A 19,129-nucleotide genomic window follows, 5' to 3' on the forward strand; every position below is an offset into this window, starting at 1 on the left:
CTGGACATTGGCAAGAAGAATGCTAGGAAGTGGGGCACGATGTGCCCGTCTCCGTAGTCTAACCAGAAGACCGCTACGTTTCCCTCTTTTTCGGAGTCGTGTTTTGGGGTCGCTGCATGCGATCCATTCCGTTGTCCTGTTTGTAAGGCAGAACACAGGATCCGCGTCGCGAAAAACATATTCTTGGTCGTACTGATGGTGAGTTGACGCTGATCTTATATACAGTAGTTCTTCTCGGCTGTATGTAATGAAACCTAAGATGACCTGGGGTACTAATGTAAGAAATAACACGTAAAAAAACAAAAAACTGCATAGTTTCCTAGGAACGCGATGTCTGTGGAACTTGTTCAGTTTATGTCTCAGTTGTTGAATCTTGTTATGTTCATACAAATATTTACACGGGTTAAGTTTGCTGAAAATAAACACAGTTGACAGTGAGAGGACGTTTCTTTTTTTGTTGAGTTTATAACAATTCGATACTTTTCCACCACTATTCACTCTCCTCAAGGCCAAACTCCACTCAGAAACATCTCTTCATACTGAGGACTGCAGTCATTGCTCATGTTGTGGGAATGTAGTGGTACACAAAACACTGATCTAGGGTGAATCTTAAAATCATTTTCCTCGATTCCTCTCTGCTTGCCTCCTCAAAACATAAGAGGACACGAGAACATTGGAGGAGAAGATCAGAGGAGAAGATGTCCTCCAATACTGTTTGTTTCCATCTGATGTTTTAAAAATTAGGCAAGGAGAGAGGAATCAAAGGAAAATACTTGAGATTCCACCCTGGTCTTAGTAAGGACTGAGTGACACTGTTCTGTAATGAAGAGGCTAGGCGTGGGTTTCTGTGTTAATAACAAGCAGTAGAAATCCTGAATATAACTGAGCCATAAGAAAATGTGTAAACTCTGGCCTGGTGCATATCATCCACGTGAGATATAGTCAAGAGTCTTTTCAGGTTACTAATAAAACAACAGAGGTACAAAAGGTGAGGATAAACCGAGTCAGAGGAGATAAGATATCTTCATATTGGCCCTATTCAATCAATCATTGAATAAATCATTTTAAAGGTAAACAAGTCAATGGCGGTTGTGTTGTCTGCTGCAGCTGAAAGGAAAGAGAGTGAGCTGGTCCTGAGGTGAGAAATGTGACTGGACATTGACTCCAATGAGGCATGCATTCAGAAATGGGCTGAGAGGAATCACAGTGTAATGGGAGGGGAGATGGCAATCATTCCTTGAAAACACTGATTACAAATGACCACAGACAGACAGACAGACAGGCCACCTGACATAGACAGCAGGGGGAGCTATGCCAAGTGAAGGCCAGAACTGAGATGAGGACCCATGCAAATGTGCCCTGGCTCCACCCCCCCTTCAAACACCAAGGTTCCTTCAGCATGCTCTGAAAGGGTGTGCAGCAGTGGAGGCTGCTGAGGGGAGGACAGCTCATAATAATGTCTGGAAAGGAGCAAAAGGAATGGCATCAAACACATTGTAACTATGTTTGATGTATTTGATACCATTCAACCGATTCCACTCCAGCCATTACCACGAGCCTGTCCTCCTCAATTAAAGTGCCACCAACCTCCTGTGGTGGGCAGGGTACATTACAAAATAAAAACCATGAAACTGGAAATATGAGACCAATGATCTGAAATAATACAAATCTATGTCCTGCTTATTTAATTATTTAAACAACCATTTCCTACTTTTTCACACTCTAAGGTGATAATGACTTTCATGAGAAACTGTTCTCATTTTTTATATATGTTTTATTTCTTTCCCTGACATCTAGTTGAAATGGAAGCATGGTTTACTTTACAGCCGCCCACTTAGGAGGTTGCCAAGAGACAAACTGACTCTTCCAGTTTCACAAACATGTGGAAACTCATTTAGATCTCTTAATATTATAGTAAAAGGTCATATAATTTGAGAAATATGTGACACCATATGAATGTGTTTAAGGTCAAAGGAAGGTGGGTATATCCACTTTCCATGATCCAAATCTGCACTGTTCCAACTCAAACCATTACTTTGAGTTGGGACCTTCACATTAAAATACAATGTCAAAGACTGCAAACTTCAGTCGCCACATAACTCCCGTTACCATAGAAACCAGGACAGGAGGCTTGTATAGGCTCATCCAATCAGATAGAGAGAGACCTGATGATGGACCTTGTTAGAGAAGTTCATCGTTAAAGCTCCCTCTGCATCAGTGACAGTGGGCTCATTGTAGTCAAGCCCACTGGACAGACTAGGAAAGGGAAAAGGGAACATCACACTAAGAAAAGGGAACATCACACAACTTGCACTGGGTTAGAAGTAATGGAATTGGTTGTAATGAATTACAAATTATAGACCAGATTAGTCGTAAATAAGACAGAAATGTCCAGCGAGATCGAATAAATAAAATCTAAAGTAATAAAGTAAATTGCAGGAACACTTGAACTTGTATACTCATATTCAATTAACAGTAGCTAGTTACATAACTAAATTTGATTAGCTCACATTTTCAATTAAACCAATTGTCACGTCCGCTCACACTCTTCCCTCCCCTGGCACTTGAGGGCGCTAGGCTGCCCTGCATTACTTCCTCCTGCCATCAATTACGCACACCAGCCTTCCCTCGTCACGCGCTTCAGCGATATTGGACTCACTTATCATCTGTTTATTTCCTCCCCTATATTTGTCAGTTTCCCTGCTCTGTTCCCGGCTGCTGCATTTATTGTTTTTTGTCTTTGTTTTCTTGTATGCTGATGCTGTTCCGGTCTCGTTCCATGTCCGTTCTTTATTAAATGTTTTACTCCCTGTACCTGCTTCGTTTCTCCAGCGTCAATTCCATGTGACAGAATGCATCCGCCATCACACGAAGCATCGGGGAGTACTGGCATTCCGGTTGGTATGACGACATCGGCTCTGGGTCGCCACCGATGGAACCAGGGGTGCCTAGCCAGCTCGTCGGGATTCCACACCCTAGCTGGCTCGAGAGGTTTGCTTGCCCCGGTTGGCTAGGTTGGCGCCCATCCCTCGTCAGGCCTCAGCCGGATCGTCAGTTCTTCTTCACCCAGCCGGTCCAGGAGTTGTTTTGTTTTGTTGGTGACGTCGGGGAGGATTCCGCCGTCGATGGAACCGGGGGTGCCTAAGCCAGCCCGTCGGGCTTTCACGCCCCGGCTGGCTCAAGAGATTTCCTTGCCTTGGTTGGCTCGGCAGCTTCCCATCCCACGTCACTCTCCACCGGATCATCGGGCTCCCTCTCTGCAGAAGGATCGACAGGCGTCTTGCCTGAGTCGGATTGTCTGGCTTCCATGCCTCAGCCGGTTCGCCAGGCTCTCACTCTCCTGCCGGTTCGTTGGCTTGCCCAGCGCACATGTCTCGGCCGGTTGGCACCCCTAGACGTCGGGTGGCGCCCCTGGGGGGTTTACTGTCACGCCTGCTCCCACTCTTCCCTCCGCTAGCGATTGAGGGCGCCAGGCTGCCCTGCTTCACGCACACCTGCCACCTTCCCTCATCACATGCTTCATCACTTATCATCTGTTTATTACCTCCCCTATATTTGTCAGGTTCCCTGCTGATGCATTGATTGTTTCTTGTATGTTGACGCTGTCCCATGTCCGTTCCTTATTACATGTTTGACTCCTTGTACCTGCTTCATCTCTCCAGCGTCAATCCATGTGACACCAATTTTAATAAAACTTTCACTGCAGATTGGCACTAGCGGGGGTTAACACAATTAAATCAGGATTTTAACACAGAGAAAAGATCACAAAAGGTTAATGACTGTAAAAATAAGGAATGTAAATGTTTGGATACAAATGAAACATGCCAGGCTTTCTTCTTCTTCCTCGTACCCCTTTAAGGAAGACACCATTCAAGTCAGAAATGTCTGTCGGGACTGTTTCTGCCTTGATACGAGGGTCAGTCATTCTCCACAAACAGCTAGCACAACCTGATATTCATGGACATTAGATTCATCACTATAATTCCTCCTTGAGCAATATAGGGTATATTTAGTAATAGACATGGACAAATAATTTTAGCAAGGAGATTACACTTTTTTGATTCTAACAAACCCTGTTGATTCTAACAAACCCAAAGTACTGTATCCAACCAGGGATGTGAGACGAGACGCTTTATGGTGTTTACTCCATATTTACACTTGACCACAGACAAACATTTCACTTTACACAGGCCTTAATGTTTAGTGTAAAGCAAACAGGGTCTGAAATAACTAAACCCTTGCAACAGATTCTGACTAAAGAGAGTACAGCTACGACCGGAAGTTACTTTTTTGTAGCAGGCTAGGAGAATTTACACAGCAGGTTAGGAGAATTAACGTGGCAGGTTAGGAGACTTAGGATAAGGTTAGTAAAAGGGTTAAGGTTGGCCTATTTCTAGTTGTATACCTAAGATTGCAACTCTGGATTATAGTTAATAATATTCTAATATTAAAAATAATTAAATGTAATATTGATGGAGGCAATTGTTCTGTTGTAACTTCTATCAGGAGAATGATTGACCCTCAGTCATGGCTATGGCACCAGTTCCCCTTGGGGGTGCTGGGGGGTAGGGGAGAAGGGAGGCATAGGAGGGGAGGGAGGGTATGGAGGCTGAACCCCATCCCAATTTGAGCTGAAAGAGGCATTCCAGTCCATTCCCAGAAGGTAGATGTGGTACAGTAGGTAGGTGTTTTACCTGTGCCACCCCAGTGACAGTAATAGCTACACCCTCCGCTGTTTCTACATCCTCACACTTGGGCTGCAGGGTCATAATCTCAAGGGTTATCCTGTGGAGAAAATATAAAATAAAAATTGGCATGTTCTGGAGGGAAGGGAGAGCAAATGAAGAGAGGGGGAGTAAAAATACAAAAAGTGATGGAAAATAAATAACATTCACACAAGGCCTCCTCCAGGGCAGTGACAGCAGGATATAATTGAATGTTTTTTTTCTGGAGTGCAAAATATCATTAGGTTCCCAATGTAGATGTGATGTGAATCCCCACATTGAAATAAATATCAAGTCATGTAAACTTGTGTTCATCAATAGTGGAATAGCTAGCAACGGTGGGACCCTTCTTTGCATCCCTTTCTCAGGGCATTCATTATGGGGACCCTGTTGCCAAAGCCCATAGGAGTGAGTTAACAAACAGACGTTATCTGTGTAGCAAAGCCCATAGAACAGTTTAATGACAGCCAGCTGACTCTCTCTCCCTTCCACTGCAGAGGGAGAGAACAATGTGACATGAAGATGGAAAAACAAAGATACACAGTAGTGGGCCAGTTAGTCCAACCGTTTGTTTGCCTCTGACGTTTGTTTTGTTCTTGACCAGTGCACCAGTCACTGCCTGACTGTCTGTTGTCTTTCGTGCCTTTGTGGTCTTTTCAAGGCTATCTGAAGCATTACCTGAGCCACCCCTGTCACATCCAGGGGGACACCCTCCAAGGTTTCGATATTCTCACAGCGACAGAGGATGGTCATTATCTCCAGAGACATCCTAGGCGGGCAGGCAGGCGGTAGGATAGTAGGAATAGGAGAGGCAGGGCAGTGAATATAGTACACTTATAACAGCTGTTAGGGGTGTCAGTAACGGAGGGTCAGGGGTGAGAGAAGACACTTTAGGAGGCCTACGCCATAGCCTACCATAGACTAGATTCTACAGCAGGGATCATCAACGAGATTCAGCCACTGGCCGATTTCTTCTTATGCAGATGGTCAGGGTGCCGGAACATAATTACAAATCATTTGTAGACTGCAAATTGATCACAAGAAGCCCAAACAGATATAATATTTGACAAAAACAATCATTTCAAACCTCGCTTACATTTGTATACAATCACAATAATCTGTCTATTATGCGTGGGAATACTTTGGAACAGATTTCCACAATTAAAATTACTTGGAGGTGATTTCCTCGTGTTTTTAGTCTTTTATGTCCAACAATAAAATAAGAAAATGCAATAATTAGAACTATATATAAAAATTTGGGCGGGCCAAATAAAATCACCTGCGGGCCGAATTCGGCCCGTGGGCTGCCAGTTGGGTCACCCTGCTCTACAGCAAAAAGGAACCATTGTGTAGCCTAACCACCAGAGGCTGAGGCAGATAGCTTCAGATGGAACCAAAATGTCTCCAGTCTATCAATGATCTAATATGCTGGTGTTTACATTACAAGCACAAACACAGCACAGCCAGTCAGTTCTCTTCACAACACAACGGACAGCAACAACTAGGACAAACGGCAGAAGTCACGGGGAAGGATTGGATTGGTCAGCGTAGCAGTCACACAGCAGCATTCTTAACCTACATCTGAGTTTAAGGCACTAAAGGCACTAGCGATTACTCAAGAATGCCTCTACACACTGCAAGACCCTAATGACAATCTCTACTGCTTAGCTGAGGCTCGGTTAACAAGTATTGTCAACAAAACAATTAACTGAGTCACAATACAAATGTGAACATTCACACCAACATTTCTCCACTGCTCTTTCACACACTTGAGAGAGCTATGCATACTATATGCATATGAGCATATATGGGATGGCAACAAACACTTGAGCCATCCCATGCCTCTACTTAACTATATTTAGAGCCCTATTGGCAGGTGTCCTAGCAACTACTAGATAAAATAACTTGTCTTTATAGTATGAGCCAGAGCCATATACACAGAGTGTACAAAACAGCAGCTTTGCAATTCTTAACACACTCAAACCAGTGTGCCTGGCACCTACTACCATTGCCCGTTCAAAGGCACTTAAATATTTTGTCTTGCATCAATACGGGATCATATCTTTCACCTGGATTCACCTGTCTATGTCATGTTCCTAATGTTTTGTACACTAAATATATATATAGGGGCTCCTGAGTAGCGCAGCGGTCAAAGGCACTGCATCTCAGTGCTAGAGGCGTCGTCACTACAGACACCCTGGTTCGAATCCAGGGTGTATCACAACCAGCCGTGATTGGGAGTCCCATTGGGCGGTGCATATTTGGCCCAGCGTTGTCCGGGTTTGGATGGTGTAGGCCATCATTGTAAATAAGAATTTGTAACTTGCTTAGTGAAATTAATGTTAATTATTTTTTGAATATATAGAAGGTTAGGCCAATGTGGTTGAGCGTTCCGGGAGCACCACTTTCTCCTCAATAGTTGTTGATAAGTAATAATTAAAGCTTCCGCTGTCACGCCTATTCCCGCTCTCCCACTCTAACGTTCGAGGGCGCCAGGCTGCCCTTCATTATGCACACCTGTCAACATCATTACGCGTAGCAGCGTTCACCTGGACTCCTTCCCTTTGTTGATTGCCCTGTCTATAACTGTCTGCTCCCCCGTTTGTTCCCGGTGTCAGTATTTATGTTGTTATGCGTTCATGTCCAGATGCTGTCCTGTCCTGTTTCATGACCGTATTTCATTAAATGTTCACTCCCTGTACCTGCTACTCGTCCCTACCAGTGTTGATTATTATATCCGCGTTGTGCTGTTTATTGCTGATAGTTTTCTAAACCTGTGAAGATGTCCAGTGAAAGCGGATATGCAATTTGTTGACACTAAAACATAGTCAAGATTTGGATACACATGATCCCGAAGTCTAATCAATAAAAACGCCTGTTAAATTCGCTGCTCTGTTTTGCTTGTTTACAGCGGGTAATTTCAAAGGGAACTGTCGGAGGCGCTCTCGTATTGTTACATCAGCAACATTTCAAGAATAAACTTCTATATGGGCGCTAACATGGCAGCCATTCTAAAACCTGACCTAACTCTCTATATATACAGTGCATTCGGAAAGTGTTCAGACCCCTTGACTTGCCACATTTTGTTAGGTTACAGCCTTATTTAAAAATGTATTAAATTGTTTTATCTCTCATCAATCTACACACAATACCCCATAAGGATAAAGCACTTTTTTTGTGCAAATTTATATATATATATATATATATATATATAAAAAAAAACAGAAATATCACATTTACATAAGTATTCAGACCCTTTACTCAGTACTTTGTTGAAGAACCTTTGGCAGTGATTACAACCCCTTCTCCCCCGACTGCTCAGTTTGGCCGGGCGGGCAGCCAGCTCTAGGAAGACACTTGGTGGTTCCAAACTTATTCCATTTAAGAATGCTGAAGACCCCTGTGTTCTTGGAGACCAATGCTGCAGACATTTTTTGGTACATCTGTGCCTTGACACAATCCTGTCTCGGAGTTCCTTCGACCTCATGGCTTGGTTTTTGCTCTGAAATGCACTGCCAACTGTGGGACCTTATATAGACAGGTGTGTCCCTTTCCAAATCGTGTCCAATCAATTTAATATACCACATGTGGACTCCAAGTTGTAAAACATCTCAAGGATGATCAATGGAAACAGGATACACCTGAGCTCAATTTTGAGTCTCATAGCAAAGGGTCTAAATACGTATGTAAATAAGGTATTTCTGTTTTGTATTTTTAATACATTTGTTAAGATTTTTTTTTAACGGTTTTTGTTTTGTTATTATGGGTTATTGTGTGCAGATTGCTGAGGATTTGTATTTATTTAATCCATTGTAGAATAAGGCTGAAATGTAACAAAATGTGGAAAAAGTCAAGTGGTCTGAATACTTTTCCGAAGGCACTGTATACATAGCTAGTTAGGAACATAGAATGAGGAATTAGAATACTAGACTGGACATGAACCTTGCAAAGGTCAGCCATGTTGGTCAGGGAGTTGGTCAAACCCTGGTTTTCCAGTGCTGTCATAAGATATTGTGTAAAACAATGAATGTGAAGAATTTATCTGCACTGTATGTGTGTTAGCTAGCCAACCACTTTTAGAGGAATGATTTCATAAATGTGTGAAATTAACTGCCAATACACCGACATTCCATTCAAACAATGCACACATACAGTGCAGATAAATTCTTCACATTCATTATTTTACACAATATCTCAATCCACAGCCATACACGATGATAGGACTTAGACAAGTTGTAAATGCAACGGTATTGATACTGTATCATATAATAGCACTCACAGCTTTCCAATATCACAAAATCTGAGACATTTATGGTCTGTTTAAATATATTTTAGAGGCTAAAACCTGTATTTATAATCATATGACAATATTTTAGGTTGACTATAATTCCATTACACAATTTGTGATACATCACATGCCTTACTTTTATTTTCCTGCATAAGTAAAATAAGGATTATGCCTCTACTGCAATTCATTCCAATTAGACTGGATTTGGATTTCTCCCTGACGGATATGGTTGCCACTTTCACCCCATTCTGAAACTGAGGGTTTATGACATAGCCCCTCTAGTAATTTAATAGAATCGCTATGGTTAAGACATCATCCCCAAGACACAGCAGGGCTGAGAGAGACATGGTGGGTTGAACACCAGGCAAGGCAAGGCAGATTAGCATTGCAGAAACAAAGAGACAATAAGTAACAAACAAACACAATACTTAATAGTTAAGGGAAAATGCATGAAATAAATTGGAACAGGATCTGTTGTGTTCAGAGATCTAAAAACTATTATCTTTTAAATTTGATTTCACAACTATCATATGTGCTGTGTAAGCTAATGTTGATTTGTTTTATTTTAAACATAGGCCAACTGTATTTTATCTGTCTCTAACAGGATAATATAATTCAGTGAGATTGAACTTCACCTGACCCTAACCTCTCTCAGTGTGTTTGTTTTTCCACTTCAATTCTGTGCTGTCGTGTTTACAGGGGTTTCTGACAGCAAGGTTGTGTTTGAGAGCAACTGACTGCACTGCACTCTCACTGCAAACCACATAACAATAACAAACTGCTTATTTCCTTTGTGTGGGTAAAGAGACTAGGCCTAATATTTAATGTAGATTGTAAAGTTGTTTAAATGTGTGGTGTAAATGTGAGGGTGAGTGGGTACAGTTTTAAATATGGTGTGAAAACAGATTTTGATTTAAAAAAATATAAAAACAGACAAATCTGTCTGCCATCCAACAGTAGGCCTGAATGGTTTGTTTTGGAGGTAAGTTTGGGATGTTAGGGCAGTGATTGTATAAATCCCCAAACTGTACTTAAATCCTCTGAATGGGTTACACCATGTTCTTACCTCTGGATGTCTGAGATGAGCCACCAGGCCCAGGACCAGCCTCCCACCACGTAGGTCTTCTCATCGGAGCCACAGCAACCACCTAAGAGCCAGCACAGGCAACATGAGCATCACATTGTAACCACTCTATCACTGGTAACACCATAGAAATAGTACTGTATTCTATTTCTATGGAATGACAATCAGTGTCATTGCACCACTGACAGTATCATCAACATTAGAGTATTACACTATTAAACCAGTACAATGGTATCAGACCACAGTTTGAAGCGCTGAGGTCCCAGAGAGCAGCAGGTACCTGTCTATGTAAGTGCATTCAGAAAGTATTCAGACCCCTTGACTTTTTCCAAATTTTGTTACATTACAGCCTTATTCTAAAATTGATTAAATTGTTTTTCCCCCTCATCAATCTACGCACAATACCCCATAATGACAATGCAAAAACAGGTTTATTGAAATGTTTGAAAATCCATTACAAGTAAAAAACATAAATATCACATTACACAAGTATTCAGACCTTTTACTCTGTACTTTTGTGCACCTTTGGCAGCGATTACAGCCTCGAGTCTTCTTGGCTGTTATGTTCGTTATAAGGATCGGACCAAGGCGCAGCATAGTATGCGTACATTCTTATTTATTTAAAGAATGAAAACACTGAACAAAATAACAAAACGAAATGTGAAACTATACAAACAAGTGCTGACAGGCAACTACACATAGACAAGATCCCACAAACAACAAAGGGAAATGGCTACCTAAATATGATCCCCAATCAGAGACAACGATAAACAGCTGCCTCTGATTGGCTCTTCTTTGGTAGGCCTACAAAACCCCGAAACATACAAAAAACCCTAGACAATACAAAAACTAGTGTACCCACCCTAGTCACGCCCTGACCTAAACCAAAATATAAAGAAAACAGAGATAACTAAGGTCAGGGCGTGACATTGGGTATGACGCTAAAAGCTTTCTAACATATTTTCTCATTTTCAGTTTGCATACTGTCACTAAAAAAGCCACAGTAATCCTTACAAAAAGTAGCTGTTTGATATTTCACCGTAACATTTTGGAATGTTCATTCAAATCGTTCAACTGAAATGGTTTCTCTGGCAACATGTTCATTGCAAACAGAAGCCTTGTTGAACTCGCCTCAGGCTTAGAGCCTCTAACACTGGGAATTTGACTGGTAAACTCAGGGTACACTCACAATGCAATGGAATGTATTTTTTGTAATGTCAGTTGAATTGAGTCAACAAATCACACCACATATTGACGGGTACACTTCCTGCTTTTACTTCCTCCTTCTTCTTCGGTATCATGGAGTTTGCACATTTTGTTTGTGCGTGTCAACAATCTACTGTGCGGGGAGCGTGTGGTTGATCACACTACCTTTTGTGACACAAAAATAAAAAGGAGGATAGAAAATAAATAGATGGCCATTTTCCATGAAGAAAAACTGATGGGACTTGCTTTAACTCTTTAAAAGTATTTTTGTGATAATGGTAAAAGTTTGAAAGTTTAACTTGACTATTTAAAGCAGTGGTCACGACTGGTCTATCGTTAAGGAATTCCTAGTTGATCACGAAGCATTTCTGTTAAAAAACAACGATAAAGCCTGTTGGCGGTAGGTGCACTTGATTTAGTAGTCATTTTGTGTGTCTGAAGGTATAATTCCTCCTACTTGGCAGGCCAAGAGAGCAAATCAATTAGATAGCTAAGATCACCGTGTTTGCACCATGCTTGTCTCCTCAAGCCATAGACCGTAAAAGGAAGCCTTGAATGCACAGAAAAGTTGATACTGTGAGATTATGACTAGAGAGAGACTCAACGAATACAGCAAATAGCTGCTGTTTTTATGAGTAAGTTCATGTTTAAGTTGTTATTCAGCACTGTCAACACATTTGTTAGCCACTGCAGCTGTAATGAATGAGTATTGCAAATGTTCCGATAAGCTTGCGTTGCTATTATTAGTGGTTTGTGTCTTTTTTTAAATCAAGGAAAATGTCACTTTCTCTGGTCATATGAGTAACAACATGAATTGGTGCATGAGGCAGAAACATTTTCTCAGCGTAGGGAGGGAGAGTGGAGGGACGGTGAGTCGAGTGAGATGCAGCCTCACCACTGCTCCCTGCCCTCAGACTGATGCATGCAGGGCCTAAGATTTACTTTTTTGTAAATAAGCCACTAATTTTTAAAAAAATCAAGCAGCTACCCAGATTTTTTTCCAGCTAAAATATTTTCTTGCCATAAATACACTTAAAAACACAGAAAAAAATTGACGATTTTGCTTATTAATGTTTCTAAAAGAATAAATGTATTATTAATAATAAGCAATGTGGTATATATTGGTCGATTGAATTTAATACTCTGTGACCCGAGTCTTTTAACCAAACATTTTCAGCTGCCCCTTTTAAGGTTACGTTAGTAACAGGGCCACTCCAGTAGTTTTGTGTGCCTTTTAGAATCTCACTAATTGAGGCCAATGATGTCTCTTTTTGCTAGCAGTGGAAGCAAACTCAAACATTGAAAAGCAACCTAGGTTGTGAACAAAACAATGGCTCATTGGCTTCATCAATAAGTGCAGGTGACCGCATGTACATTTCAAAACCAGAAACCATTGATTACAGGCAACATCCGCATCGAGCTAAAGGCTTGAGCTGCCGATTTCAAGGAGCGGGACACTAATCCAGACACTTACAAGAAATCCAGCTATCCCCTCAGACAAACCATTAAACAAGCAAAGTGTCAAAACAGGATTAAGATTGAATCCTACTACACTGGCTCTGATGCTCGTCGGATGTGGCAGGGCTCGAAAATTATTAAGGACTACAAAGGGAAACCCAAATGTGAGCTGCCCAATGACGTGAGCCTACCAGACGAGCTAAATGCCTTTTATGGTCGCTTCGAGGCAAACAACACTGAAGCATGCACGAGAGCACCAGCTGTTCTGGATGACTGTGTGATAACGCTCTCGGTAGCCGATGTGAGCAAGACCTTTAAACAGGTCAACATTCACAAAGCCGCGGGGCCAGACAGATTACCTGGACGTGTACTCAAAGCATGCACTGACCAACTGGCAAGTGTCTTCACTGTCATTTTCAATCTCTACCTGACCGAGTCTGTAATACCTACATGTTTCAAGCAGACCACCATAGTCCCTGTGCCAAAGGAAGCGAAGGTAACCTGGCTAAATGATTACCGCCCCGCAGCACTCACGTCAGTAGCCATGACGTGCTTTCAAAGGCTGGTCATGGCTAACATCAACAGCATCCTGCCTGATACCCTAGACCCACTCCAATTCGCATACTGCCCCAACAGATCCACAGATAACGCAATCTCAATCGGACTCCACACTGCCCTTTACCTCCTTTTCATTAACTACAGCTCAGCGTTCAACACCATAGTGCCCACGAAGCTCATCACTAAGCTAAAGACCCTGGAACAAAACACCTCCCTCTGCAACTGGATCCTGGACTTCCTGACAGGCCGCCCCAAGGTGGTAAGGGTAGGCAACAACACATCTGCCATGCTGATCCTCAACACTGGGGCCCGTCAGGGGTGTGTACTTAGTCCCCTCCTGTACTCCCTGTTCACCCACGACTGCGTGGCCAAACACGACTCCAACACCATCATTAAGTTTGGTGACGACACAACAGTGGTAGGCCTGATCACCGACAACGATGAGACTGCCTACAGGGAGGAGGTCAGAGAACTGGCAATGTGGTGCGAGGACAACACATCCTCTTCCTCAATGTGAGCAAGACAAAGGAGCTGATCGTAGACTACAGGAGAAGGCAGGGCGTACAGGCCCCCATTAACATTGACGGGGCAGGAGTGGAGTGGGTCGAGAGTTTCAAGTTCCTTGGTGTTCACATCAGCAACAAACTATCATGGTCCAAATACACCAAGGCAGTCGTGAAGAGGGCATGACAAAACCTTTTCCCCCTCAGGAGACTGAAAAGATTTGGCATAGGTCCCCAGATTCTCCAAAGTTCTACAGCTGCACCATCGGGAGCATCCTGACACGTTGCATCACCGCCTGGTATGGCAACTGCATGGCATCTGACTAAGGCGCTACAGAGGGTAGTGCGAACAGCCCAGTACATCACTGGGGCCAAGCTTCCTGCCATCCAGGACCTATATCATAGGCGTGTCAGAGGAAAGCCCATAAAATTGTCAGAGACTCCAGTCACCCAAGTCGTAGACTGTTTTCTCTGCTACCGCACTGCAAGCAGTACCGGACCTCCATGTCGAGGACCAAAAGGCTCCTTAACAGCTTCTATCCCCAAGCCATAAGACTGCTGAACAATTAATAAAATGGCCACCGGACTATTTACACCCCCCCCCACCATTGGCTTTATACAGTGGGGCAAAAAAGTATTTAGTCAGCCACCAATTGTGCATGTTTTCCCACTTAAAAAGATGAGAGAGGCCTGTAATTTTCATCATAGGTACACTTCAACTATGAAAGACAAAATTAGATTTTTTTCCCAGAAAATCACATTGTAGGATTTTTTATTAATTTATTTGCAAATTATGGTGGAAAATAAGTATTTGGTCAATAACAAAAGTTTATTATTTCCAGTGAGTCAGAAGTTTACATTCACTCAATTAGTATTTGGTAGCATTGCCTTAAAATTGTTTGACCCTAGTTAAACGTCTCAGGTAGCCTTCCACAAGCTTCCCAAAATAATTTGGGTGAATTTTGGCCCATTCCTCCGGACAGGGCTGGTGTAACTGAGTCAGTTCTGTAGGCCTCCTTGCTCGCACACACTTTTTCAGTTCTGCCCACAAATTTTCTATAGGTTTGGAGGTCAGAGCTTTGTGATGGCCACTCCAATACCTTGACTTTGTTGTCCTTAAGCCATTTTGCCACAACTTTGGAAGTATGCTTGGGGTCATTGTCCATTTGGAAGAACCATTTTGCGACCAAGCTTTAACTTCCTGACTGAGGTCTTGAGATCTTGCTTCAATATATCCATATAATTCTCCTACCTCATGATGCCATCCATTTTGTGAAGTGCACCAGTCCCTCCTGCAGCAAAGCACCCCCACAGCATTATGCTGCCACCCCCATGCTTCACGGTTGGGATGGTGTTCTTGGGCTTGCAAGCCTCCCCCTTTTTCTTCCAAACATAATGATGGTCATTATGGCCAAACAGTTCTATCAGACCAGAGGACATTTCTCCAAAAAGTACAATCTCTTTTATGGTGGTTTTGGAGCAGTGGCTTCGTCCTTGCTGAGCGGCCTTTCAGGTTATGTCAATATAGGACTTGTTTTACTGTGGATATAGATACTTTTGTATCGGTTTCCTCCAGCATCTTCACAAGGTCCTTTGCTGTTGTTCTGGGATTGATTTGCACTTTTCCCACCAAAGTATGTTCATCTCTAGGTGACAGAATGAGTCTCCTTCCTGAGCGGTATGACGGCTGCGTGGTCCCATGGTGTTTATACTTGCATACTATTGTTTGTACAGATGAATGTGGTACCTTCAGGCATTTGAAAATTGCTCCCAAGGATGAACCAGACTTGTGGAGGTCTACAATTTGTTTTCTGAGGTCTTGGCTGATTTATTTTGATTTTCCCATGATGTCAAGCAAAGAGGCGCTGAGTTTGAAGGTAGGCCTCGAAATACATCCACATGTACCCCTTCAATTGACTCAAATGATGTCAATTAGCCTATCAGAAGCTTCTAAAGACATTACATAATTTTCAGGAATTTTCCAAGCTGTTTAAAGGCATAGTCAACTTAGTATATGTAAACTTCTGACCCACTGGAATTGTGATGCAGTGAGTTATAAGTGAAAGACTCTGTCTGTAAACAATTGTTGGAAAAATGACTTGCAAAGTAGATGTCCTAACCGACTTGCCAAAACTATAGTTTGTTGACAAGAAATGTGTGGAATGGTTGAAAAACGAGTTAATTACTCCAACCTAAGTGTATGTAAACTTCTGACTTCAACTGTATGTATGGTTTTGAAAAACATTATAGTAGTGGTAGTGTCTGCAGTTGTAATGTGATGACTGGTTATAGTTGAAAAAGTAGGTGGATGAAAAGTTAGGATAGCCTGAACATATGAAAATTGGTTTGCTGTATCTCGCTTGAACGGTCAAGAATTACTGTTGGTTATTTTATGCAAATGCTCTCAAATGTATTTAGTTATAGTTCATACAAGGGTTAAAGAATTTGATAGCCTGAATGTTTTAAAGTTGGTCTTGTGGCTTAATGGACCAAGGAGAGGGACCATTTTCAATTGCTACCTCTGTATTCATATGGTTCTCATTCAAACCCATGTTCATTTACGCACATTTTAAATGGTTACAGTAAAAAAAATGACAATATATAGTTTTAATTCTTTCCCGCAATCAATCTACAGTGGCTTTGAAAGTATTCAACCCCGTTGCCATTTTTCCTGTTTTGTTGCCTTACAACCTGGAATTTAAAAAAAAAAAAAAAAATTGGGGGGGGGGGGGGGGGTTGTGCCATTTGATTTACACAACATGCCTATCACTTTGAAGATGCAACATATTTTTGTGTGTGTAACAAACAAGAAATAAGACCAAAAAAACAGAAAACTTGAGCATGCATAACTATTCACCCCCCAAAGTCAATACATTGAAGAGCCACCTTTTACAGCAATTACAGGTGTACGTCTTTTGGGATATGTCTCTATAAGCTTGGCATATCAAGCCACTGGGATTTTTTGCCCATTCTTCAAGGCAAAACTGCTCCAGCTCCTTCAAGTTGGATGGGTTCCGCTGATGTACAGCAATCTTTCAGTCATACCACAGATTCTCAATTGGATTGAGGTCTGGGCTTTGACTAGGCCATTCCAAGACATTTAAATGTTTCCCCTTAAACCACTCAAGCGTTGATTTAGCAGTATGCTTAGGGTCATTGTCCTGCTGGAAGATGAACCTCCGTCCCATTCTCAAATCTCTGGAGTCTGACTTATTGGGAGACTGGTCAGAACGGCAGTTGTTCGGAAAAAGTTTGGAAAATGTGTTAATGCAGTTACTAAAATACCTGTATCCTTAGATCCATAGTGGATATGTTTGTTTCCTTGCCAGATTTAAATAGTAGAGAAGTAGACAAAAATGTCATACCCTCTAGCCTTTTGTCTAACTTCAGAAAGTGGTCAAAAGTTGATGCTGTTACTTAAACAGCTGTAATGTTTGATTGGTACCAGATGATTCTGTTATAATTTCAGATTTGAATAGCAGAGAAGTAGAAGAAGATTTCTGTTGGAGACCCCTGGTTTACACGTTATAAAGTTTGAATGTCGTTTCTAGCTTAAACGGTATAAGAGGTGTTGTGTGAAGAAGAATAAGAAGAAGTATGACAAAGATTTAAAGTTGGGAAGTCCTACCTAAATACAATTGTACCATTAACTAACCCTACACCTATATTCTACTATTTTTTTTAAACATCCCATTCCACTACTTTTTCCACCCATTCCACTACACTAACTGACAGCCTCGGAGGACAGGATTCTTTTGTTCAACACACCTTGTAAATATTCTGCAGTAAAACCTTGTACACCCAAGTACTTCTCTGCAGCTGTCACCACAACGTCCATTTTCTGTGATAACCATGGCACTGAATGCTAAGAAGCCAACCTTACTGAAGCACAAATTTGTATCACTCTGTACTGGCCTAGGCCTACCCTTGACTCATCATCCTCTACTCCCTTCACTGCCTCGGCAAATGAAACCTTCTATTCTACTCTGACGCTGGCAACCTCAACCTGTCTCTCGCACCGGGCACTTCTGATCCCCAGCAATATTGGCACCCCCACAATTGACACAGTTTTTTCCACCGATACTACAAATTCCTTTGTGCCATGCCCTCCTGCACACTTCTCACATCTCAGAATCTCCCTCCTTCACAACACGACCATAAGCTTGGCATCTGAAACACCTTAGTGGGTTTGGCACAAAAGCTCTCACGGGATAACTGACATATCCTAACCTGAGTTTCAAAACTCAAAAGGACGGACAACGTCTTCTCAGTTTCACCACGCTTGCAACCGGCTGGCCAACAACCGTCACCCAAAATTCCATGACTGTCACAGCCTTAGTTTTAGGCCTTATGTGTAAACACTTGTCTGTCACAACAAGCCTCCTGTAGACCACAAACTAAAATATTGTCTCTAAAAACATCCCCTGACACTTTCACTTCAACAGTTGCTCCACATACAGAAGGCTACACCACCAACAAACCACAATTGATGGTGTTGGTGACATTTCTAGTACAGGAAAGTTAGCTCACACTCAAAACAGAAATAAAGATTTGGAAAACACAATTGTGGTAACATTTGGCAGTTATCAATGGGTCTTACTGGTACTAGTTGTCGACAGGGTGGGAAATGTACTTTTTGGTCCGCCAGCCATTGTGGCAGGTACAGTAGATTGAAAAAAATCTACCAGCCACTGACATTTTTTTTCTCCATAATTATTCAAAAACTCACAACAAAATAACTAATGAACATGCTTTGTTTAAAAAACAAGAAATGTATTACTAGTAAGAAGTAATGGGGTATATTGTGTAATTTCATTTTTGTTACCTGCATCTTTTAACCAATGTATGTTAAAATAAATAATTTAGATCCAATAATAAAAACAGATAAACAGTTCTATAACTGAACATCAAGAATCAACAAAGTTCCTGCCCTGCCACAAAATGCTGAGTGATAGAGCTGGGCTCTACTAATTTTTTACAAGGAGTACATAATGTTTTAAGAATAAATGTAGAAGCACACAAACAAATCTAGAAGAACAATGGCTAAAAGTTCATTAATAAACATGTTTGGGAGTGATCCATGCTCAATGAAGCACAATGATTAGGTGAGACAAAAATGTTCAGCTGGCCCTTTAAGGGACGGGCCATTACCGTGGTAACTCTATTGCCTGTGATGAGAAAAATCTCTGACTGCAACCTCCTCCGAGCAGCAGACAGTTGCAGCAAACTCAAACTAACATTGAAAAACATAGCATGTGAACAAAACGATGTAACTGGCCAAGAAACACGAAGTACAAAGTCATACTTA

At 41.8% G+C, this 19,129-nt stretch overlaps 1 protein-coding gene across 1 annotated transcript in view; it reads right to left on the bottom strand.

The window, feature by feature from the left end:
* LOC135550712 (flotillin-2a-like) overlaps window positions 1-19,129 on the bottom strand; it is a 35,006-nt gene that overhangs the window by 11,987 nt on the left and 3,890 nt on the right. Inside the window, exons 2-3 of the mRNA XM_064981763.1 lie at window positions 10,079-10,160; window positions 4,695-4,785 (exon numbers count right to left, since the gene is read on the bottom strand). Coding sequence (XP_064837835.1) covers window positions 4,695-4,785; window positions 10,079-10,160 — 173 coding nt within the window. The remainder of the gene's footprint in view (window positions 1-4,694; window positions 4,786-10,078; window positions 10,161-19,129) is intronic.

Source organism: Oncorhynchus masou, chromosome 12, assembly GCF_036934945.1.
Source record: "Oncorhynchus masou masou isolate Uvic2021 chromosome 12, UVic_Omas_1.1, whole genome shotgun sequence".
NCBI classification, from domain to species: domain Eukaryota; kingdom Metazoa; phylum Chordata; class Actinopteri; order Salmoniformes; family Salmonidae; genus Oncorhynchus; species Oncorhynchus masou.